General features: G+C 41.2%; 2 protein-coding genes across 3 annotated transcripts in view; one reads left to right on the top strand and one right to left on the bottom strand.

Moving 5' to 3' along the window:
* MCEE (methylmalonyl-CoA epimerase) overlaps window positions 1–6,944 on the bottom strand; it is a 29,461-nt gene extending 22,517 nt beyond the window's left edge. The window contains exon 1 of one of the 2 annotated variants that reach the window (XM_032776060.2): window positions 6,833–6,944. In XM_032776060.2, coding sequence (XP_032631951.1) covers window positions 6,833–6,860 — 28 coding nt within the window. In that variant the 5' untranslated portion in view covers window positions 6,861–6,944. Of the gene's footprint in view, window positions 1–3,393; window positions 3,477–6,832 lie in introns of those variants that run through there. The other variant, XM_032776059.2, reaches the window with a different exon arrangement.
* Window positions 6,945–7,100: 156 nt separating this feature from the next.
* MPHOSPH10 (M-phase phosphoprotein 10) lies at window positions 7,101–19,829 on the top strand. The gene is made up of 11 exons (XM_032776058.2): window positions 7,101–7,236; window positions 9,226–9,895; window positions 11,038–11,180; window positions 11,855–12,035; window positions 12,368–12,509; window positions 13,090–13,157; window positions 14,546–14,683; window positions 15,796–15,906; window positions 16,122–16,229; window positions 17,004–17,234; window positions 18,769–19,829. Exons 1-11 carry the CDS (start codon window positions 7,157–7,159, stop codon window positions 18,907–18,909), a joined length of 2,013 nt encoding a protein of 670 aa, XP_032631949.1. The 5' UTR covers window positions 7,101–7,156; the 3' UTR covers window positions 18,910–19,829.
* The last annotated feature ends 5,282 nt before the right edge of the window (window positions 19,830–25,111 follow it).

Below are 25,111 nucleotides of genomic sequence, written 5' to 3'. Positions count from 1 at the left end.
TCTCTGACACACTGGATCTCTATTACACTTGCCTATTTATTCTAGGCAGGACAGTGCACCACTGACCGCTCTGGTCCGCAATCCGAACTCGATGCGGAGGGATTATCTTGACGGTAAAACAGGGATCCCCAAGAGCTTTACAGTTGACATTTCCTGCTTTCACGTGTTCTGAGCTCGTGATAAACCCACGGGTGGGATGCATTCAAATGCAAAAGTAGCTCCGAATTGAACCTTACGGAATACTAGTGCTGATCGCTGTATGGTGAGACAAAATCAGTTTATCAGGAAGCTTCCGGTTAAAGAACAGGAAATCCAAAGCGTTTTCAAATAAACCTACAGGATACACAGCGGTGCGTGACACCGTAACGGAAGCCAAGACACTCAAAGAGAATGGTCATTTGGAGCGAGGGAGGGGTAATGAGGGACTTCAGCTACCAGTTCTCCCACAGCGGTCTCTGCAAAACTATTTTGCATTTTGACTGCGCGCAATGTCGTGCAGCGTAATACACGGTGATGTCTTGCGTGGTTCACGGAACAGCTCGTTCATTTTTTCCCCCTCCAGCACTCGGTAAACAAAAAGTGAAAATAATAATTCCTTGAGTACTGAAATGTTCACCCTCTGTGTACTGAATGCTGCTGGCAGACGCGATGCTGCTGCAGGTTTGAAGAAGCAGTTCCGCTCCTCTGCCCCCTCCCAGGGGTAGACGGCCGCCCAGCTGAGTGCTCCTGGCTGAGTGTGGCCGGGGCTCCGGGGCGTTGAAAATGGGAATGACTCCCTTTTTCTGACAGTGGATGGTACAAGAACGCCTTGGTAACTGTCTTTCATCTTATCACCTTGGGGGCTGAGCTTCATCAGACCCCTTCCTCTCTTGCCCGTAAAGAAAAGATTCTAATGCTGGACTGTTCATAGCCCAATGGTGCGGCTCCCTCCCCCTCATTTGATCTCAGTAACTAACTCTGTGGATCTATTCATGCATTCTTCATAACATTCATGCCAACAATGGGTCGGGGGGGCACTGCTGTGTAGCCCAGGTAGGTGGAAGCAACGGTCGTTGCGTTCTTGCAGCGGCTCCCTCTTGATACTGACGCCAGAGCAGCTGCCCGCTGTAACTGATTTTATAATACACTGTTATCTCTCTCTTGGACCATGGACGCAAGCAATCGATTTTGTGATCGCATTGTGGACGCGCAAAACCGATTTTATAACATCGGTTTTGTAATATCGGTTTAAACTACTTCGAAATAATCATGCAGTGTAGACGTACCCTAAGTAGCGAGGCTGGTGGATTACTTTTGCTACTACATTCAGAGAAGACTATTGCCATTTTCTCTCTTGTAAGTCTACTTTTGAAACCACTTGGTTCATTAAACAATGCCATCTGCTTCAACAGTGGTAGATCTTTGTATAGCAATAGAAGCTACATTGAATCAGAGACCTACCCATGAAAAAGTACTGGAAGAAACAAAGACTTCAGTCCAGAAGTTGACTAATGAAGGCATTTATATTGAATCCTTAAGTGAAGAGGACAAGAAGTGTTTGTTAAGACAACTGAAAGAGTACAGACTTTTTTCTTTCAAATCTACAACAGCGACTTCTAGATTCTACTCAACCTCTACATAGATTTTACAGAACCCTGTCCTATAAAACACTGACAGTTGAGTGGAGGGAGGCATGACCAGCAATGGGGCTGCCATGTGCTCAGGACAGAATAGAGCAGTGGTCCCCAGCCTTTTTGGCTGGCGGGCGCCTGCCGAACGACCACTGCGGTGGTGGAGCACCCACCGAAATGCCACTGAATTTCGGCGGCAACGCCACTTGCCATCGACAAGCCACGTCATCGAAAGGCCTCGTCGCTGAAATTCGGGGGCGATGCCTCTCGATGACATCACTTGTTGGCGACAAGCAGCATCAGTGAGAGGCGTCACCACTGAAATGCCAGCGGGTGCTCTCCCGGGGGCCAGGACGTGGGCGCATTAAGATGCCCCCGTGGGCGCCATTGGGGACCACTGGAATAGAAAGTTTGAACACAGAGTGGAATATCATACAACGAATGAAGATTTGACTTCACCTTCTTTTTTATCATCACTAGTGGCTCAACTTGATCTTTATGCTATGTTTCCTGGAATGAAAGAAGTAGGAATTCATCTCTTGCTACTCCCAGTCACAACAGCTACAATTGAACGTTCTTTTTCATCATTGAATAAAATTTTGTGTTCTTAATGACACTGACTTCTGCCTGATCACGTGAATGAACTAGTGAGCATACCAATTGAAGGAATGGAAGTACTGGACCCACGAGAAGCCACCAAAGATGAACACATTGCATTCAAGAAGTTAATTAACAGAGTTGTGCAAAATTATAACAAGAAACCAAGAAGGATGTAGATGTAGTGCTTCAAAGAAGGCTGGAGTAGCCAACTTTAATGTGTGATGATTTTAAAACATGAGTCAAATCTAATAAAAAAGTCATTAAACATTTTTCAGTTTTTACTATGGTGACATACACCCCACCTTAGTCCTGACCCCTTATGTAAATTCAAACACCCCCCAATTTCAATTCCTGGGGAAAACACTGTACACCTATTAAAGACAAGAGGGCTCTATGCAGAGATCTGACCATGCAGAGCTGCTTGAACGATCAGAATCTAAAACTGCAATACTCCACAGCCCAGCAGTTTGAATTATTAGGATCACACACTAAATAAATAAAATTAGAGTACAGAAATACTTGTCACACACAATTTCATGACTTTTCACAATGAATTAAAATAATAAATTCTCATCTGTCAATATCAATAGCTTTCACAAGGCTACAACTATTTTACAGAAAGGGAAACTGAGTCACAGAAGCTAAGTGACTTGCCAAACATCACACAAATCTATGTCAGAGTCAAAAAATACAAGCCAGGATTCTTGGCAAAGTCCCATGTCCCATCCACTGAGTCACTTACCGAAAAGCCACTTAGCATGAACAACCACCCATTTGCACTCACCTACTCAGCATGTGTAATCTGTACCTTCCCCCTAAATATCTTTGCCAGGTGCAATTCTCCTTCCACGCCCTCCACGGTTGTCAGTACACACTGTTCCTCTGGCAGGTGTACTTTGTATATCCTCTTTTTACCCCTATATTTAGCAAGTGCAATTCCCCTGCCATGAACTCTCCCCCTACTTAACCCGTGTCACTCCCCAGCTGCCCCCCTTATTCAGCGCATGTTCAGGGTCTGCGAACCAGCCCCTTGAGAGGACGCAGTTGGGCTACTGAACGTGCTCGTGCTTTAGGGCTCTCTGCGGGGAAGGGGACAAGGCGGAGCTGACACCCGAAGACGCTAAGCCCGGGCGCGTGCAGACCCCGCTCCCCTCCCGTTCACGCTGCACCGCTCAGCGTCTACCTGCTGCCGCTTTCCCCACGCAGGCTGCCATCTTGACTCCTGGCTATTCAAATCTAACTTTATCGAGAGCCTCTTTCCGCGAGCACAGCCGGCAAAGGCAGGAGGGGCCGGGCTGTGCTCCCAGCGGGGCAGCCCCTCTTTCTGCCACTGCCGGGAGCTGCTCTCTTAGGGCTCCGGGAGGGGCCGAGAACTGCGGCACAAGCCCAGTTCTGCAAAAGGAAATCAGCCTCTGGCTTTGAGCGGCACCACCAGTGACTCGGTGGAGAAGCGATTCTGTTGTTTGCTCCTACATAAAATGTTTAATAGCTTGAAACATGCTGATTTTTCATTTTGTGGAGAAACTTTCTCCTGGAAACCGCGTTGGGGCAATGAAAATCAGTGTCACCAACTCTTGTGATTTTATTGTGAGTTTTGCAAGAATGGTTTTCCCTTAAAGCCCTAGCCCCTGGAGTCAGGAACTATGTGAGAGAAGCAGCTGAGTCAAGGAATGATTAAAGAAGCCCAGGCACAGCAAAGGAAGCCCGAGTAGTAAGAGCTTCAGAAAAAAAAGATGAGAGAGCGCTTTTGGGTAAAGTGCTGTAGAAAGAGGCTGGGAACAGTAACCAAATAATCTTCTGTTGTTTGAGTCCTACTGTGTTCATGGAAACAGGATTTTATAATTCATTGTAGATAAACAGGATTGTAGCAAAAAGATATCATACCTGACTCCACCACCAATTTCTTCTCCTAACTGAAACAACCTTGAAGACTCCCAAAACTGCGTAATAGCTTTAATCAAATAGGGATCTCTCTCTGTCTCCCCTCTCCCTCTATGAGAGTGTGGAAGGCTCTGAGTGGAATTGAGTGTATGTGGAGAGTACACACCATATATGAACATTCTGAGCACTGTAAAGCTCAGCCTCAGGATTGGAGGTGGAGGGTTCCCTTCATCCCAGCCCACAGAGGAAGTTTTAAGAGGTGGACTGTGGCAATAGCTGGGATGAGACCAATAAATCCATTACTATGTAGATCTACCTGCCAGAACTCCGCAGAATGGGAAGAACCACTCGGCAGACAAGGTTACTATTACCCCAGAGAATAACAGTTGGAAAACGGCTTTGCAAATTGCAGCCTGGGAGGTAGGTGAATTCCTCCCTTCCCACACCACTCCCCAACTGCTGCAGAAGCTACTGGCCTAGTGCATAGTTTGACCTTGGGTAATAATCTTGAAGGAAATTATCATGTAATGTGTTAGAAAGAAAAACATTAATCCATGCTAATACATCCGTTCTGTGAATATGTGCCTGGGGGAATTTTGAGTTTAGTGATGCAAAATATCATCAGGCATTTTGTTCTCAATGTCTGCTGAAAATGTATGTTAAAAAAAAATACTAGAATCTAGGTCACAGAGACAAAACTGCATAGTAAAATGACTGTACAATTACTATATTTAGCAAATGTGTTCAGTGCTAATAACTATCCAAATCTAGGGTAGTACTAACGTCACCCAAGGGGAGAAAACAACAATTATACAATATACCATTTAGGGCCTGCTATTCTCCTAAGTACTCCCATTTAATGGGATTAGTCATTCTGGCAAATGATTGAGGATCAGAACTTATTTTTATATAGTGCCTTGCAAACAAGGTGTATCCCTAAAACACTTTGCAAAATTAGGTCTCAATCCTGCAATTCCTTTTTTAGGGCAGGTCCCTGGGGCTGTGCAAATCCTCACTGGATCTACCCATGTGCAAGCACCATACAATGTAAAATCCAGGGAATGTTGGTAGAAAGATATTGTATGGCAAATAAAAAGATACCATTCAAGAGCTGTAGACTGAGAGGGGGAAATATTTTGTTTAAAAAGAGGTAGGGTTTCAATGATGGAGAGGTCTACTTGGACAACTGCTCCAGAAGGTGGGAGCTGTGCAGAAGGCTCTTACACAACTAGTGGTGAGACTATGGGAAAGGCCAGAGAGGAGGCAAGTTTTACTTTAGTGGAGGGATCAGGCAAGGGAATAGTTAAAAAATAAAGATATAGTATTAAAATTGTTATAGTAACAATGTCCCATACTTTATTTACTATACATTACATAAATATATATAAGTACATTATAGTGACATTACTGTAAAATCCACAATCAAGATTTCTGTCCCCACCATCTACACTGTTTATTAAACGAAACTAATAAAAAAAAAAGTTTGTCTGAATAGAATTAATACAATTGTCAAAATAACTGGATAAAAAAACACATGGTTTTCTAGACTGCAAGCAAGTTATAATGCCTCTTCCAAAAGTAACTATAGCTGGCATATTGCTTACTGAGAATTTGTTAATTCCTAACTGGCCTTGCGATTTGTCCTTTGGGAATATCTGAGATTGTCTTGCCATTGCAGGTTCTTGGGAGCTGGGAGCAGGGAGGAAAGGAAAGGAGATAACTGTAGTCTTAGGATGAACAATTATTTGCTACCTCCAAGTGAAACAAAAAGGATTTCTGAAGCTTTATATAGTGAGTGGAGGTCAGGGGCTTGTGGAGGAATGGGGAGGGGGAGAATTCCATGCAAAGGTGGGTTTTGGGTGGAGAATTCTGGATAAGCATACATGTATGTGGAAGTGGAGGAGTGGGATTCCTGGGGAGAAGAGTTTGGAGAGGGGGAAGGAAATGGTAGGGAGTTGGGGAATTTAAAGAGGGGGTAATTGGAAATACAAAAAGGGGGTGTCTGGGGGTTGCTGTAAGCAGGGGGTTGCAATAATGGGAATGGGTATCTATCGAAAGGAGGAAGATCAGAGATGAGTGAAAGTAGAAAAGGGGGAAGATGAGCTTGAAAGATTGGGGGATGTAGTGGATGTGTAAGAGACTGAGTTAATGCATGAGAGCATAGATGGCAGGGTGATGGGGAGAGGGAGAGAGGATGTGATTGAGAGAGCTGTCAAAACACTCGTAGCTACACTCCCAATCTTTCATCAGATCCTCCCCCTTTAACTCTCTCTGTTGGGTGTCATTTCACTCTCAAAAGCAAGTCATCCTGTGAAGGCAGAGAGTAGACCAGAGAGGAAAGGAGGTGGCAGAGGGGTGGGTCTTGGTCACCTACAGTCACAGGACTTACTTGGGGGTACAAGCCATCAGTGATTCCCTGGGTTTCTCTTTGCCTGTGGAGAAAAAGACCCTCCTACCATTTTCAAAATTATATGAGAAAAACCTTGTAGCCTCTATGCTAGGTGACTGGCCAGTAACACCAAGTCTGTAAGTTTGAACAGCCTCCTTTTGGGGCCTTTCTCAGACTCTCTCCTTCCATAGCATGGCCATCTACTGCAGCCACACCTTCAGGCATGCTGGGAGTTTGGGGCGGGAGCTAGGCCGGTATGACATTGGCAGGGGCAGCACAGACTGGGGCAGCGCAGCCGCCTTGTGCGCGAGAAGGGCCGGGGGAACGGGGAGGGCGAGGACGTGTGACCCACGTGGTGCAGGGGGCAGTGCGGTTTCCATGGGCACCCAGAGACTCTCCTCCGTGATGTTTTGGAAGCTGCTCCCGTGGGGGCAGGAATTTGCTGGCGTGAACGAGTGCCCAGGCCTTGCGATCCCCTCCCCTTCCGGGAGTATGTCCCACCCTGTGGCACACACGGCCGCCCGGCTGGTGACGAGGAAGGATCCCAAGGCGGAACCCTTGCGAAGCGGAACCTTTCTGCCAGTGCCCGCGTTGGTGTCCGGAGCGGGTTGGCGGACGTGCTCGCCGGAGCCCTGGTGTGATCTCTCCCCATGCGGACTCTGAGTAGAGGCTGGAGATGGCGGCGCCCAGCCGGAGGCTGGAGACGTGTCTGAAGGTGCTAGGTGTCGCCGCGGCCCAGCCGGAGCGCTTCCTCAGGTGAAATTCCCTGCTGCGACCCCCTCGCCCAGCTTCAGAAATCCCCGGCCCGGGGGCAGGCCGCGGCGGCTCCCCTGGATCGCTCATCCCCTGGCCCGGCCTGGCTGCGCGCTGGGCGCTCCCTCTCAGCCTTCGAGAACCCGTCCTGCCCCCTCGCTCCCTTCCCTCATCCTAGGGAAGAGCTTCAGACCCGCCCCCCCCCGCTCACCCCCCCCCGCTTGCCTCTGCCTTCCCTGGGTAACGACGCACCGCGGCCCCATTGCCAGCCCCACTCGTGCGGAGGGAGGGGGGATGGTCCTATCTCCCTGGGATTTTCGCCAGGCGAACACCAAGCCTCCCTGTCTGCTATTATTATTTTATTGCATTTCGGAAGCACTTTGGGGCCCGTCATAGACCAGGACCCCATTTTGCTAGTTGTTGCACAAATACCTTCATTACAAATAAAAGTAAGTCTCTAGCACTCATAGTTGCAGGAGAAAGCTTGAAAATGTGATCTGAATATAATGTAAAAGTTTAGAAACAAGGTATTTTAAAAATCTCATTATTAAGATAATCTCACGATTTTGAGAACTTGATCTATGATTTTTCAAGACTCTGGGCTGGCAGTGCTTTGTTAATTAGCCCACCCAACCTTGTGTTCTCTGTTAGGAAGACAGTGTATATAGGTTTCACTTACATGATTACAATGAACTGTTTAATTATAGTAATAAAACTAACTTTGAATGGGCCTAAATCTGTTTTTTGTCATTTAGGGAAATATTAATTTAGGTATATATATAAAAGCTCAAAATTCTATGGCCTTCTGTTGGTGTGGTGATTGAGTTAAGGTTAAAAAGGAGACTTAAAATTTCATTGGAACACACAGAGTAAAATCCTTTTTAGCAAGGGGGAGCTATTTTAAAAACTACTTGTAAATGAGGAAATCCTTGTATATGTGCGTAAGACTTGGGGCCTGTCTGAATTCTACACAGCAACTGTAACCTAGGCCTTCATTCCACAATTGGATGGCACTTTGCATGAATCTGGTTCCAGGACTGGGGACCTTAGATTTTATCCTGTGAGAATTTCCATTGTAACCCCTCTTTTTGAGCTATTCTGAATAGATTACCAAGAGTATATTTAAAATTTGAAGAAAATTTACAAACAAATGTATTTTGAGAAAAAGATGACAAACTAGTTAATCTCTAAGCAATAGACTATGGTTAAGGTGACATCCCCCTTGTTCAGCTGCTAGGTGGAGGTGTGCAGGCACCACCACTGCAGCTTCCATTGGCCACAGTTCCCAGTCAATGGGAGTTGCAAAGCAAGTGCTCTGGGTGGAGGCAGTGCACAGAGCTGCCTGGCCACACCTTTGCCTAGAGCTGAGTGAGGGGGATGTTGCTGCTTTTGAGGAGCCCCTGTCCCAGGCCCCAACCCCCTCCCACACTCAAACTCTGCTACTGCATGTGGGGAAGGGGTGGTGGCCCAAGTGGTTGGTGCGACTGGCGCAGTGGCTGCCTGAGCTGCCCATAGGCCAAGTGCACCTACTGCTTCAGAAGTCACGGAAAGTCACTGAATCGGTGACTTATGTGACAAACCACAGCCTTAACTATGGTCCATTTCATTTCAGTACCTCTAGATACGTGTTACACGTTTTAAAGTTTGAGCTTAATTATAATACTTTTATTTCAAAGGATTTTACTAATAGGACTGCAAATGCTGTGTAATAAAGTAAAACCTGCAGTTGTTGAAGGGCAACCAGGCATTTGCTGCAAAAACACTGAACAGATGTAAAGGGACCATCAGAGGAACCATTTGGTAAACCCCGCACCCACCAAGTGAACTCCACAAATATCTAAAAAAGGAACAATCTTAAGGCTATACAAGTTTCCCTTTGTAAACATGCATTTGTCATAACTCAGATTGCTTTCTAATTGACTTTTGAATTTTAACATTTTTTCAGTTTGCTGTTGTTATGTGCAGTGATGTTTTTAATTTTGTTTTTATCAGTGTGCAAGATGGACTGGCTGCAGACTTCAGTTCATTGACAAAGACTCTCTATGATTTGCATAAAGCACAGGGGACAAAACTAGTGCGTGGGAGTCGTTTAAAAAAACTGGTAATAGAAAACTTTGATGAAGAACAGATCTGGCAACAAATAGAGCTACAGAATAATGCAGTTCTAGACTACTTCAAGAAAGCTGTTGCTAGAGATGTTAAAGACAAAGATCTCTACCTTTTCCCAGCCCAAGAAGAGGATGACTTTGTGGCAGACACTAGCAGTGATAAGGAAATGGAACAAGAAGATAGCATGGAAGCAGAACCTGCCTGTATTGAAGGTGAAAGTGAGGCTAAAGAAAAGCAAAGTAAATCCAAAGCAAGGAAAAGGCAGCTATGTAGTGATGAGGATTCAGATGTTGACTTCGATGTTGATGAGCTAGAGCAACAGATTCAAAAGTTGAAGAAGACTACCTGGAAAAAATCAAGAGAAAAGTCCATAGTGGATGATAAATTTTTCAGCTTGGCTGAGATGGAAGCCTTTTTGGAAGATGTAGAAAAAGAAGAAAGCAAGAAGAAGGAGGAGGAGGATGATGAAGAGGAGGAAGAGGAGGAGATTGATTATTTTGAAGATATTCCTTCTGATGAGGATGAAGAAGAATCTGAAAAAGATAAAATCAAGGTAAGGGTATATGCATTCAGAATTAGAAACACTTTTGTCACAAGCCAATATAATTTGAATTAGCTTAACAAACTGACATGAAATTGAAATTGTAGTTCAAATTGGAAACAAAATGCAGACTTAAAAAAAAGAAAAGTACAGTTAACCATTGAAACAATTTAACAAGGTTTTGGTGGGTTCTCGTTACTTTAAATCTTAAGATCAAGATCAGATGCCAAAAGATGTGCTGTTAATTCAACCAGAAATTATTGGGCTAAAAGCAGGAATTACTAGATGAAATGCTATAGCCTGTATTATGCAGAAGATCAGACTAGATGACCATAATGGTCCCTTCTGGACTTAAAAATCTGTGGATCTATTAACATAATAAAAATATGTGGGATCAAATAAAAAAGTCCCTACCCTGAAGAGTTTACAGCCTACATTTGGATGGATCTTCATGCCTGTGCAGCATTTTACTGAAGTCCTTGGGACTCTTCATGATCATAGGGGTCTGCCCATGTGGATCAAATAGCTGAAGTAGGGCCCAACTTAAGACAAAACAGGTGGAAGTGGTAAAGTCTGAGAGGAAAGGACAGGGTCACTTGGGTGAGTAGTGTATGTGTCGTAAGGGTTTGTAGATTTTTTTTCTTTTTTTCTTATTTTTTTTAATAAGGCCGTGAATAAACTTGAGCTGCTGTATTCTGGTTTAAAAATTACTTTCAGTCTTTCTTGACTAACATTGCTTGTGACAATTCTGTTCTTTCAGTATCTTATTTGTGATACAATAAGAGAAAAATAGGTGTTTCTGGAAGTGATAACACATGGCTGTAACATGCATCAGTTTATGTTGTCAGGGATTTATGAGCTACCCCACATAGCTCAGCAAATATGTGAGTTGTTAAAATCCACTGCTTTTCCGCTCCTTGGTCTCTGAGCAAATTAAAATAGAATTGACTATTAATTGACGACATTAAAAATGTCTCACTTGGACTAAGGCCACTATCTACCAGACCAGTGGTTAATGTTGAAACCCATTGAATTCCCATTGCAGATCTTATACTGCAGGTATATATAACATGGTCCTCATGGAAATGAAAGATTCTTAGTCACTTAGACTTGTCACATTCACTGGGTAACCTCTTATTTTCTCCTCTCTCCAGTTAGTTAAAAGTTCTAGAAATTTGAAATATAAAGATTTCTTTGACCCTATTGATGACAATGATGACCTAGCTAATGATAGTGAAAATGATCAGAATAATGAAGGTGACACGGAAGAGGAGGATGAAGAAGGCATATTTGATGAGTATGTACACTTGAACAATTTGTAACTGTTCTGTGGGATCTGCCAGTTCTTTGAATTGTCACTGACAATGTGAAACCATCTCTTAAACAGAAAATAAAATAGAAATTTAGGAGTATCTTTGTCAGAGAAAATAGTATTATATTAAGGAAGGAGCAGCCTTTTAAATCTTGTAGCAAATATTTCATTCTCTGTTAACGTGCTTGTTTTGGCTTTCAGTAGTGCCAGTGTAACATGTTCACTAATTAACTACTTTTTGACTTAGAAAAGAAGAGTCATTAGACTGTTTTATTGTTGCCATGTGGGATCTGAGTAAATGACTTTAACTAAATGAATTATGTATTGCTTCAACTGGGGAGGCATATCTCCACTAGATGTAGGAGGTCACCCAAAAGCCTACCTTTCTGGTTATGTTAGGTCTTAAGGAAAGTGCAGTAAAAGTTTTTGGGAATCTCTGAAAATGTATTATGTACAGTACCCTCTCTCTCAACTTGTGTATATTTAATTTTAAACATTAACTATAATACGATTTTCATATCTAGTTGCAATAATACGTGTGCAGCATTATTACCTAAAAAGGGGGAGCCATTTACCTGTGGCTTGTATAATATATTAAACAATAAATGTCACAAGCATGTATTACTTCCATTTATGTAACGGCATTTTAACGTTTATAGGTTTGAGGAAAATAATGAAATAGACATAATGGAGAAGAATGAGAAAGCTAAAGAAGTCTCTAAAAAAGTTACTTTTAACTTACCAGAGGACAGTGAAAAAGAAGACGATACAGATATACCAGATGAGAAGAGAACTGATCCCACTGGAATAAAATCTTCTTTTGAGAAAAGGCAGGAAAAGGTAACTAAGATGTTCTATATCCCTTCATAAGCAATTGATTTGAAGTTTTCTGCTTAAACTTGAGCCAAAGGCAGGTATGTAACTAATAAGTTGATTGTATTTGTAAATATCATCAAGTTGTCTGAAAGCTTCAGAAAATTTTTAGAAGAAAATATGATAAAATAGTGGCATATTTACAGAAAGCTAAGGCAAAAGGTGTGTAAAGAATCTAGAAATACCTGGAGTAATTATTCATATTCTTCGCTCTAACTTGATTTCCCTTTGTTTGTTGCTAACAAGTGCATTTAACTTTTTTTAATTTTTTTCAATGTTCAAAAAATTTTATCTTTCAGATGCATGAAAAAATTAAATCTCTAGAAAAGAAGTTGTTGGAGGAAAAACCTTGGCAGCTTACAGGAGAAGTGACTGGACAAAAACGACCTGAAAACAGCCTTTTGGAGGAATCTTTGCTCTTTGACCATGCAGTCAGAATGGGTAAATACTGTTATGCTAAATATCAGACATTTTGTTAAGTACTTCGTTTGTTTTACTGGTGAAGGTGGGACACAAATGCTGTCTGTATTTCCCTTCCCCCTCCGTCCTCCCTTCACCATCCTTTTAAACTTGCCAAACATTGCCCAAACTGTGCCTAAACTAGAATATTTATAGGGCCATATTTTCCCACATAGAAATTTTATTGCCTCACCCATTTGTTGAACTTTCAGACATGAACTAAGCTTTATCAAATGACAGTGACGCATTGTTTGTGTCCACTTATTTATAGCGCAACACAACTTGGTTATCTTTCTCAAACTTTCATGCTATGCAAGTTTTCCCGAGGAAATAAACCTACTAGCCTGCCTAGTCATCTTCATTCCAGGTCAATATGGCTCTCTAAAGTACTGTATATATAGTCTAGCATTTTTGTCAGTTCTTTTGGTTTTGCTTATAGAACAAGCAGTACCAGTTAGAATCAATGCAAAAATAACATCTCCAGAACTGTTAATCTCCTTTTCATTTCATGAATGATTTAGTTTCTAAATACTTTAAACTTGGTGTTTTTTTGCCCTCTTAGCTCCTGTGATCACAGAGGAAACCACCTTTCAGCTTGAAGATATTATCAAACAGAGGATAAAAGATCAGGTTAATAAGATTTGCCTTCACCTGTTTGTTTTATTTGGAAGCTTAAATATTTCAACAAAATCAAACCCTAAACACTGTCTGGTACATTCAAATGTACTTGTATTAACTTGGAGTTTTGGGGGCACAGGAATGAATTCCAAGCATGAGTTTAAGGTCCTTAGTTTTTTACGTGTCAGTTTGTCTCCTGAGCATTTCCAGAAGAAATAAAATATCTGAATATTGCTTTTGCTTAATGCTGATAGTGTATTCTTAATGATTCCATTCTGTATCCTTTTGGGTGCTATAACTAAGCAGCGTATTTCTTGCGGATTCCATGACTTTCCGTGACTTCTCCAGCAGCCAGTGTGGCTGGCTCTGGAGCAGCCCAAGCAGATCAGGCAGCCCTGGAGACAGCCACACTGGCTCCTGCTGGAGCAGTCTCAGGCACTATGTGCGCCCTCTGGCAGCAGTTTGGGTAGGAGGGGGGGCTCAGGGCTGGGGCAGGGGGTTGGGGTGCAGGGCAGCACTTACCTTGGGGGGACGAGGGTCTTCCCGGAAGCAGCCACCAGCCTCCCAGCATCAGCGGTGCCCTCGGGCTGCCACCTCCAGAGCACCCCCAGCCCAAGTTGTAATTTAATTAATTATATAGTAAAAATCATGAACAGCTCATGGGCCCTGAATTTTTGCTTACTGCCGGTGACTTGTCCATGACTTTTACTAAAAATACCCATGACTAAAACATAGCCTTAGCTATAACATATTTCAATTAGATAATTAAAATTACCCTTCCACTTTACAGATTCAACTATAAAAGGACTGATTTGGAGTTGTGTACATGAAATTTGTATAATGGATATGCAGATCTCTATTTAATAATCTCTACTCAGAATATTGACCAAGAATAACTTTTTTCAAAATATATTTAACAAATCCGGTGGGTAAATAAAAGTATAGTATAATAGAATTTTTTAATTTTAATTACTCAGAAACCATATTGCTGTTTATAATTCATACAAAAAGTACTTTCAAAATTTTATTCTTGGTTGTTAATTAGTATACCATCTTTAGTTGCATCAGTGCAAAAAAGACTGGTGAATAGATGAGAGTGTCTATCCTTCAGTCTTGTTTAACAGGATGTGAGGTTTTTTTGGACTAAATACAATTCCTTAAAAGATACTATCTTAACTATAGTGTGGTGTTGGCAATTACTGAATCTGCTGAAGTTGTGGCAAAATAAAAGGTAGCACCCATTGTATAATAAACTGCCCTTGCTGTTGGGTTAGAAAATCAAGTTAATGTGCTAGCTGAAACAATAAATGGGATGTCTGATAGAATGTGATGTATAAAAATGGTCTATTAAAGCTTATTTGATGCAATTGTATCATAACTATTTTATGGTTTTGTCTTAGGCTTGGGATGATGTAATACGTAAAGAAAAACCAAAAGAGGATGCCTTTGAATACAAGAAGCGTCTAACTCTGGATCATGAAAAGAGCAAATTGAGTCTTGCTGAAATCTATGAGCAGGAGTATTTGACACTCAACCAAGTAAGTTATGATAATGGACACCCAAACACAGTGCCATTGCTGTTGGTTGGAAGAATCAAATCGTGACTGATTGAAAATTTTGTTTTTTATTTTTAAACACTGAATTGCCATAAGTATTGGGAAATCCTGACGTGTTCAATCAGTACAACCCGGGCAGCTGAACTAATACCAAAAATACAACATTTACTGTTAAATTTGCACAAATACTGAGAAGACAGAATCATTGTCTTAAAATGTGGCATAAAAATAATAGAAAGAAGTTACGTTCTGGAACAACAATTTGCTTTAAAAAAAAAAAAAAAAAAAAGTCCATGGGGGAGATTAATATTGGACCATCTTTTACGTAACTCGTATTTGATTAAACCACTCCGGTTTATACTATCAGAATAATTATTTGGCTGAACCCTTTGAGTTCAGGGATAATGCAAATCCTTTAAATCAATTAAAAATACTAAGAGTTCAGTGAATCTCAGACTTGATCTACTCAGGCTTTTGTTTTAATCTTCTTTACTACATCTAATGGGAGTCTGGAGCAACACAGAAATTCACATGTGAATTTGGTTTAAAGTGAATGAATAGGAGCCTAAACTTCCCCTTCTCTAGCCAACTTCACATGATATTTGAGCTGCACAGCCACTTACCAATGTGAAACATCATCCCAGAATTTAATCCACTGAGTCTGAGACTCTGGGCTCCTGAGTGGTGGTCTGAGTCTGAGAGGTTTTTTTCAAACACACAAGTAAGAGTCAGGTACCTACCTCCCCTTGATTTTCAGTGGAAGTTGGGTGCCTGACTCCTACTTCTCTTCAGAAATCTTCCCCTCGGCTGTTTACATATTGAAGATCACTTAAACCCTCTGTGCCTCAATGAACCCATCTGTAGTACGAGTCTGTGCATGTCCTCTTTATATCCATGGACCATGTTTGTGGATCAGATGCAGATACAAATTTTGTATCCATGCAGGGCCCTGTCCATCTGTAAAATAGGTATAAACTGCATATTGCAGCATTACAAGCTATAATGTAAACTGCTCTAATATCTTTATATCCAAGTTTCTCTGTAAGTGATTTTTCTATTAACATATGTTGTTGTTTGTTTTTTATTATTAACAGCAAAAAACTGAAGAGGAAGAAAATCCTGAACATGTAGAAATTCAGAAAATGATGGATTCACTCTTCCTAAAATTGGATGCTCTTTCCAACTTCCACTTCACACCTAAACCAGTGAGTCCATTAATTTTCACACTTCATACAATAAAATGTTTGGGAAATAGGCAGTAAAGTGAGGGATACTTCCAATGCAATTGCTTGTTGAGTATTTCAGAAACATAATCAGTCTTAATATAAATGGGAATGTATTTAATGTGACTTAATTCAGTTAGTAATATATTGCTGTGGCATGATATCCATATATATAAAAGACATTTCCTTCTTTCTAGCCCGTGCCAGAGGTTAAAATCGTCTCAAATCTTCCAGCTATAATTATGGAAGAAGTTGCACCACTTAGTGTTAGTGATGCAGCTCTCCTGGCTCCAGAGGAGATTAAGGTAAGAAATTTAATCGAGAGCTGCAGACAGGCCTCCTTTTGTGTCTGCACGCTGCGGGTACCCTGCACCCTCAGAACAGAGAACTCCTTTTCTCTGACATTCTTCTCTTGGAACCCCCTTCATAGGGGAACTAGCTTGGCTTAACTAGATTTGACTGCCTTCCTCACCACCTGCTGAGCTTCCTTTTCAGCATAGGTTTTTCTGTTTTTGAAAATTACCCTGCTATGTAGACTGTTTGACTGCCTAATACTCTCTTTATTGTTAAGAAATGTACTATGCTTAATCTGCTTTACCGTCTTTAGCTTTAGACAGTTAATCTGTCTTTGTTTTCCCATATGTATATGGGTGTGTGTGGGGGTGTGTGTGTGTATCTATATATTTTTATATATATATATATATAAATAAATAAATAAAATATATATATATGGGCGTGTGTGTGTGTGTGTAATATAGGAAAGTTAAGAGGGTGGGGAAAATAAAATATATACATGCACAATATATTCTGTAGGAATTTTTAGTTCCCATGGCCAGCATGAGTGAGTTACGCCATTTGGGCTCCTCTGTTTCACTAACTTAGGCACATTCTCAGCCGCAGGAAGCTGGGTACAGGAGACATGAAATAAACACAGAGACTACTTTGTGTGAGAGATGAATAGTGCTACTTCTGCTGGCTAGTCAATGAAATGTATAGCAAGGGTGCCCATTCTGGCTGTACTCATCACTAGCCTAGATAGCACTTTCGGATCCAAAAATTATGCAGTTTTGTCTTTCTAGGAAAAGAGTAAAGCTGGAGATGTGAAAACAGATGCAGAAAAGACTACCACAGACAAAAAACGAGAACGAAGAAAGAAGAAGCTTCACAGACGTATGAAGCTCAGGGAGAAGAAGCAGCGTCAAAAACTCCTGGAAAAAACAAAGCCAGAACAAGGCACGAAACTCAGCAAACAAGCTGTTGCAGCAAAAGTAAAAAAGCTCACCAAAGAAGGCAAAACAACTTTGCTCAAGGTAAGACTGTCTTACATAGTCAAGTAGTAAATTTCAAATGTATATGTAGTAATTGGATATTGGTTTCCTGCCTTGTCATTCAGAAAACCTTGTGGTTTGTTTTTTTTTTGGTTTTTTTAAATGCAAGTTCTCAGTGCTGGGCCGCACACTATCTGCTTTGTCCCATCCTGTTCTCCCCCATCACCCCCCCTTCCCCCGGTGTAAAGCAACCCTGCTCCCAAATAGCATAGGCTATCACAGGAACTCCTATGCCGTCATCTTTCCTCTGCAACCAGCTCACGGGGTGTGGTTGTGAGTGTTCCTGCACCCTGGTAAACTCCAGCTTCTGCCTTAATTCCTTGGGATGGTAAGGCTATTTTAACCTGTGCCAGACTGATCAATGCCTTTTTATTCATACCTGGGCTGAGCACTTCCTTCACAGAGAATGTGGCCCAAGGTGTCCATATTTAATTTCAAAACAGAGAAGGTCTGACCAGTTATGTTTATTGATATTTGCAGTGTTTGTGTTCTATAGATTTTTGTTTTTTACCTTGAATAAACTATAGTGATTTTAACTTATAGAAATATTTACATAGATGCTTTCCTCTGCAATTGCTATATCTGCATGAGGATATCTTATAATATTTAAAAGCATCTTACCCATTCCTTTAGTATGTGCAAATAACTTAATCTGTAGATCGGCAAAGAAAATGTGAACTGTAAAACAGTTATTTTGGAATTAATCTTTAAAATATAAGTGACACACACTATTTATATTCTGTGCTGCTTTATTTAAAAATTCACAACCTGAGCTGCAATCCTGAAAAAAAAAAAAAATTGCATACATGTTTAATTTTATGCATGTGAGTAGTTCAATCAAACTCTGTGGAATTACTTGCATGCTTTAAGTATTTGGACGATCAGGACCCTAGCTAGTTCCTCCTGAGCTTTATAGATATAATTCAGAATAGTACTTTAAATTTAAACAAAAATATCATCAAATGTTACAAGAACAAATACTAGTTGTATGGGACTTCTTTGTAACATCAAAATATTGATCTTGTATCTTGAATATAGTAAAACATTAAATCTATATAGTTTCTTAGGGGTTTACCATGTACAAGAGACCATTAATTCCTAATATTAGAGGTTTTTAAAACAGGGAAAAGAGAATATGGAAAGTAGTTATCCATCTAAAACATTTGTACATTTGCACTTTTTTATTTTTGTAAATGCAATAAATCTGCATTTCTCTAGGGGGACTGATAATATCCAAGTATTCGTTCCTGGATTTGCACATATACCTCTCATTAACATTAATAGGTATTAAGCATATGCATGAAGAGGGAACACATCTCTAATCTTTGAAATTACAGTATGACAAAAACCCAGGATGGTGTAACAGCTGCCTGCAAATCAGTTATCAATTAGATTATAAGTATGGTATATTTAAAATAAAAAAGGTTGCTTAACTAGTAATTGTGTAGTTACATCAGTCCATTGGAACATTTGCTAGCTTGTCCTTTATTATAATAAACACTTTGTCTATTGACAGGATGAAGGTAAAGACAGGGCTTTGAAATCATCTCGAGCATTCTTTTCTCAATTACAAGATCAAGTGAAAATGCAAATCAAAGGTGCCAAGAAAATACATAAGACACCGCAAGAAATTTCTGCTCAGAAACTTAAATTATAATACATTTTATACATGCTGTACTTTGTATATATTAAAGTAAATGTTTCTAATTTGTTAACATTGCACTTGGAATAGTAGCTTTTATTTTATATAGTGCTCAAAAATCTTCTGTAAGTTGAAGTTCAGTTGAGTGTCTTTCCTGCTGCAAGTGATGAAAATGTGCTAGACTGTTCATGCTCTTTCTTTCAGCCTTCTACTTACTTTTTTTCTGCTAGGAATTCAGTCTTTCTTCTTACTCTAAAACGGGTGGGCAAACTTTTGGCCACATCTGGGTGGGGAAATTGCATGCAGGGCCTGGGCAGGGAGTTGGCGTGTGGGAGGGGGTGCAGGGTGTATGAGGGGGCTCAAGGCAGGGGGTTGAGGTGCAGGATGGGCGTGGGGTGCAGCAGGAGGCTCAGGGCAAGGAGTTGGGGTGCAGGAGGGGTTTTGGCTCCGGCCCCCGGCCCGGTGCTGCTTACTTGGAGTGGCTCCGTGGCCACCGTGCTGCTCCTGGAAGCAGCTGGCACCACATCCCTGTGGCCCCTGGGGGAGGGAGGACAGAGGGCTCTGCGTGCTGCCCTTGCCTGTGGGTACCTACCCCGAAGCTCCCATTGGCCGTGGTTCCCCATTCCTGGCCAATGGGAGCTGTGGAAGGTGGTGCCTGGAGGTGAGGGCAGTGCGCGGAGCCCTCTTCCCCCCTAAACCTGTTGCTGCAAGGACATAGTGTTGGCCGGTTTTGGGAGCGGTGCGGGGCACAGGTCCCACAGGGGTGGCAATCCCGCGGGCCGGACCCAAAGCCCTTAGGGGCCGGATCCAGCCCGCGGACTGTAGTTTGCCCCCCCTTCTCTAAAACAAAAGTCGCACAGTAGGCAGGTAAATAATTACACTATATCTGTGAAAATTCAGTATTTGTATATACAGTAGAAACTCAGTTACGAAGATGTCTGGGATGGAGGTTGTTCCTAACTATGAACAAAAGGTTGTGGTGGTTCTATCAAGTTACAACTGAACACTGACTTAATACAGCTTTAAACTTTACTATGCAGAAGAAAATTGCTGCTTTTAATCACCTCAATTTAAATAAAACAAGCTCAGAAACAGTTTCCTGACCTTGTCAAAATTTTTTTAAACTTTCCTTTTTTTTAATAGTTTACGTTAACACAGTACTATACTGTTTACTTTTTTTGTCTCTGCTGTTACCTGATTGCATACTTGCGGTTCCAAATGAGGTGTGTGGTTGACTGGCCAGTTTGTAACGCTGGTGTTTGTTACTCTGAGGTTCTACTGTATTTGCCTCAAAATTATTCCCTTCTTACCTCTCCCCATGTACATAGAAAAGAGTGTGGAAAGGGAGGTTTAATTGCCTAAATCCAATGTTTTAGTATATCTGAGAACCTTAGTCACGGATGGATTTTACTATTCAGCACTTGTCTGTTGTAGCACTGCCTAAAGATACTCTTCAGGCAGTCAAGGATGAATAGTATCTTACAGAACCACTTCAGTCATAATACAATCCTGCCATTGGATAGGGCAGGGGTCCCCAACATGGGGGCATCTAAATGCACCCGTGTCTTGGCCAGCGGTCGAGCATCCACCGAAGGCATCGCCACCGAAATGCCACCGAATTTCAGCGGATGCTCGACCGCTGCCACCGACCTTCATCTGGTGCCCACCAGACGAAAAAGGTTGGGGACCACTGGGATAGGGTATAACACCATTGCAAATGCCACCACCTTATATTTGAGGTTCTTTTTGTTTTTAGAAAACAACCTTCAAGTGCCCCTATACTAGATGTTTCAGATTTATTTCTTCCCCATAAAATTTAACCTTTTAGCTGCAGTCATAATTCTTATAACCTTAGTTTCTGAGATGTTACAGTATTTAATTTGGTGGTATTCAGAAGAAAGATGATCAAAGCTCAGTTCTAGATCAGTGTATGTATGACTCAAAATCATATCACTTGATCTTAAAGTATGAATTCATGAGACACTCTCAAAGCAAAGTCCCAAAAGGTACCTCTTGTTGCCTTGTACTTATTATGTAAAATCATAGATATAGGGCTGGAAGGGACCTTGGGAGGTCATCTAGTTCAGCCCCCTGTGCTGAGGGAGGCCCAGCTCCACTAATTAGATGCCTGGACCCTGGAGAAGATGCACATGTAAGGTGAGGTGGTGGCCTTAGAGAAATAAGGGGTAGGTGAGAGTGGGCAGTGGGGTGAGAAGGGGGGGAGAATTTGGGACTTGCAGGGCTGCGGTGTCCAGAGAAAGGCGACTTTCTCCAGCTTGGGGGCTGCTGTGGCAGGAGGAGAGGGCACATCCATCGCATTAGAAAAGGAAGACTACTGATACTAAAATATGAGTTGTGTGCTTTTATTTGTAGAACCAAAAAAAGTTGTTTTTTTTTTATATATAGCACATTTATCCATAGCACTTTACAATAGTTAGCTAATGGTACAAACAACATTTGGAAATCTTAAGTGGTCCACCAAGACCCTCAGCAATTTTCAAGTGGTCCACAAAAAAAAAGTTTGAGAAACACTGACCTAGACTATCCCTGACAGATGTTTGTCTAACTTGCTCTTAACAACCTCCAATGAAGGGCATTCCACACTCTCGGAAGCCTATTCCACAGCTTAACTATCCTCAGAAAGCTTTTCCTAATACATCTAACCTAAATCTTCTTTACTCCACGAATGTGAAATTTTCATTTTTGTTCTTTAGAGCCTAGTAGGTAGCCAGAGTATCCCTTTTAGCATTGAACAATATTGTCTTGTTCTGCTGATCAGCAGAAATCTAAAGGTAGTTTAATGCAGACTCCACTGTTTGGGGGAAAAAGATGGTTCTAAGATTGTGCTCCTTAACAATCTCTGCCCATTGTTAGGATTTCTGACAGTTCAACTGCTTAATCTTATTGGTACTGAGTAAGATTACATGGTAATAGAATCTGAACAAACCAAAATGAGTGTTCTGATGACTTGGAATGTTGGGGTAGAGGCTTTCAATTTTTGTCCTGTATGGCAAAGAGCACACACTTCCATATCATCCGAGAGCTAGCAGCAAATGGACTAACTACATCCTTTTTGGGAAATACCTTGCAAGAATATGAAGCAGCTCCAACCCTGCATCAGAATCAGTGCCTGCCTGTCCCATTTTAATGTTTGCTAAACTGAGTGGCTTTTTCAACACTGGAACATTCACTGGTTTAAATTGATTTAGGGCTTGGCTACACTTCCGAGTTAGAGCACATTAAAGTAGCCCCGGGCGCCGTAGCTCACTACCCATTCACACTGGCAAGGCACGTAGAGTGCTCTGACTCCAGGGGTAGAGCGCTCCTAGTACTCCACCTCGGCGAGAAGATTAACACTTGGTGCGCATTGGCTGAAATGCCCAGGCATCAGTGTAAACGAGGTGTTGCATTACTATGCTCTGATCAGCCTCTGGAAATGTCCCATAATCACCTTAAGTCCAGTGGCCACTGTTATCATTGTTCTGTAATTGCTGCAGGAATGCAGATATGTCCTTTGAAAGCTCTATTTCTGACAGCGGACATGCTTATCTGCTCCAAGACAAAGCAACCATTATTGTGGAATGTTGTGTGTGAGAGGTGCGGGGGGGGGCGGTGTCTGCTGCTATCTGAATTTACAAGACAGCTTGCTGACATGTTCTCAGCCACCCCCAAAACCCAGTCACTCTCCCCCTACATACACACTCTGTGTCACACTCCACCCCCAATTTGAATAGCACATTGCAGTCAGTTCCGTGCTGGGATAGCTATCACAATGCACTGCTCTCTGTGGCGGTTGCAAGAGCTGCTAATGTGGCCACGCCAGTGCGCTTGCAAATGTCAGTGTGGACAAATTGCAGCGCTTTCCCTACTGCGCTCTACAAAAGCTGGTTTAACTCAAAAGCGCTCTATATCTGCAAGTGTAGCCATGTCTTAAGAAATCAGTCTGGTTAAATTGGTGTAAACCCCTAATGTAAATGCACTGAAACTGGTTTAACTCTGGCTTAATAGATTTAGCTTACAATATACAATTTTTAAGTACCTGAAATAAAAAGAGTAATTGGTTATTGGGGATTAAATATTTTTTCAGTGACTTCAGATAAATCATGTGTATATGCAAAGGGACATTTGGAAAACTTATCATAGTTCAAGTCATAGAAGCTAGTATTCCATTAGTTCAAACTCAGGTAAAACCACGATAGCACAATTATTGTTAATAGGCTAGATAAAGGACTTAAGTCTGCATCTTAAAAAAAATTAAAAGGACACACTATATAACAGAATAGAACAAGGAATACTTGTGGCACCTTAGAGACTAACAAATTTATTTGGGCAGAAGCTTTTGTGGGCTAAAACCCACTTCATCGGATGCCTGCAGTGGAAAATACAATAGGAAGATATATATACACAAAGAACATGAAAAAATGGGTGTTGCCATACTAACTCTAACGAGACTAATCAATTCAGGTGGGCTATTATCAGCAGGAGAATAAAAAACTTGTAGTGATAATCAGGATGGCCCATTTCAAACAGTTGATAAGAAAGGGTGAGTAACAGTAGGGGGAAATTAGCATGGGGAAATAGTTTTTACTTTGTGTAATGACCCATCCACTCCCAGTCTTTATTCAAGCCTAATTTAATGGTGTCTCGTTAGAGCTGGTATGGCAACACCCATTTTTTCATGTTCTCTGTGTATATATGTCTTCCTACTGTATTTTCCACTGCATACATCCAATGAAGTGGGTTTTAGCCTACAAAAACTTATGCTCAAATAAATTTGTGAGTTTCTAAGGTGCCACAAGCACTCCGTGTTCTTTTTGCTGATACAGACTAACACAGCTACTGCTCTGAAATATTTAACAGAGAGTGATCGGTAGTTCTGGGTAAAAGCCATTACAGCTATGTATCATTTGTGCTTATATGCTTTACCCTGGAACATACCACTATTTCAGTATTGGCACCTGATCAGTTCAGTATTTGTTGCATATTAGATATTAGACCTGTAAATGGAACGTGTTCTAAAAATGATAGTTCATAATGCAGTAAACTCAGTAGGAAATGGTACCTGAGACAATGTGAAGTCTCCTGAGAGGAAAAAAATTAAAATTGTAGCTAGCATTCACATTCCCTTTCAAAACTTTCTTAATTTGTTGAAGAGTTCTTAATTTCTGGTTTATATGCCCAGGGTACAATTTTATCTTGCAGCAGCTTCAGGAATAGTTCTGTATCTCCTAATGTAAACCTATATGGCTTCCTACATTAAGACATTTCTGCAGATTCTTCATTCCATAGCCATAAACCTTCCACTGGTTTGAAATTTGAAAGGTTTTCTGGTCAAGATGTTTTTCCTTATCAGTTTTGTTGACTTGCTTTACTTTAAATTGGTCAGTACTTCAAGGGCTACACTCCTCTTAAACATCTCTTTAGAATGACAATGCCTGTGCTCTAGAGGCCAATTAATTCACATGTGGTCTGATATGCCATGTTATAACAAATATTTTTAAAAAATTACCTTTTATGAAGTCATATTACACTTGGAATCCCTTTCTCATTAATGAAGGAATAGCTCTTCCTTTTCCTTATAATGTATGTGACTTAGGAACCCAGTATTGTGAAACAGCTAAAGTGCAGGAACTTTCAAGCTTTTAGTTATTAAGGATAAACATTTTTCTGGCTTCAAAGACTTTCTCAATAGCGACACTTTAAAACTGGGAGTTTTGGAGATCTCTCAGCTTCTCCTTTCGGTTGAATGATAATGCATCCAACTTTGTATTTATCTTACACTTGCCAGATTCAGCCTCCCCTTGGAGCTTCAAGACCAGCTGTTCATCTTTTAGGATTTGAAGCCTTTTTTCAGTCTCTTTGGAGATACTGTTGTAAGCATTTTTAATGCTTTCAACTCACAAAAGAATTTTCTAAGGGATGCACCTTTAGGTTTTATTATTTTTTTCTTTTCAATTACTTTTCTTCCTTTTACCCATATTTCTTCCCATACCTAATAGCTATTAGAATACTTCGTGATCTCAGCTTGGCCTTTGTATTATGACTCTGGTTTAATGTTGAATATCTTTACTGAACTTCTCAATGCTGGTCATATACTATATTTGTTTGTTATAAGAAGTAAATAAGATTTTCTAAAATTCAAAATATGTAATGATTAGAGAATTACACCTGCATATGACCAAGCATTTTGTAGCTTTTAAAACATTTTCTTTAATAC

The sequence above is a fragment of the Chelonoidis abingdonii genome, chromosome 9, assembly GCF_003597395.2.
Source record: "Chelonoidis abingdonii isolate Lonesome George chromosome 9, CheloAbing_2.0, whole genome shotgun sequence".
NCBI classification, from domain to species: Eukaryota; Metazoa; Chordata; order Testudines; family Testudinidae; genus Chelonoidis; species Chelonoidis abingdonii.
This window is presented reverse-complemented; position numbering and strand designations above follow the sequence as displayed.

Excerpts from the sequence above, each read along its gene's own strand:
- MPHOSPH10 (XM_032776058.2), top strand. The coding sequence starts at position 7,157 with ATGGCGGCGCCCAGCCGGAGGCTGGAGACGTGTCTGAAGGTGCTAGGT. Across the intron at positions 7,237-9,225 it reads CAGCCGGAGCGCTTCCTCAG|TGTGCAAGATGGACTGGCTG; the intron begins GTGAAATTCCCT and ends TGTTTTTATCAG. Across the intron at positions 12,510-13,089 it reads TGACCATGCAGTCAGAATGG|CTCCTGTGATCACAGAGGAA; the intron begins GTAAATACTGTT and ends TTGCCCTCTTAG.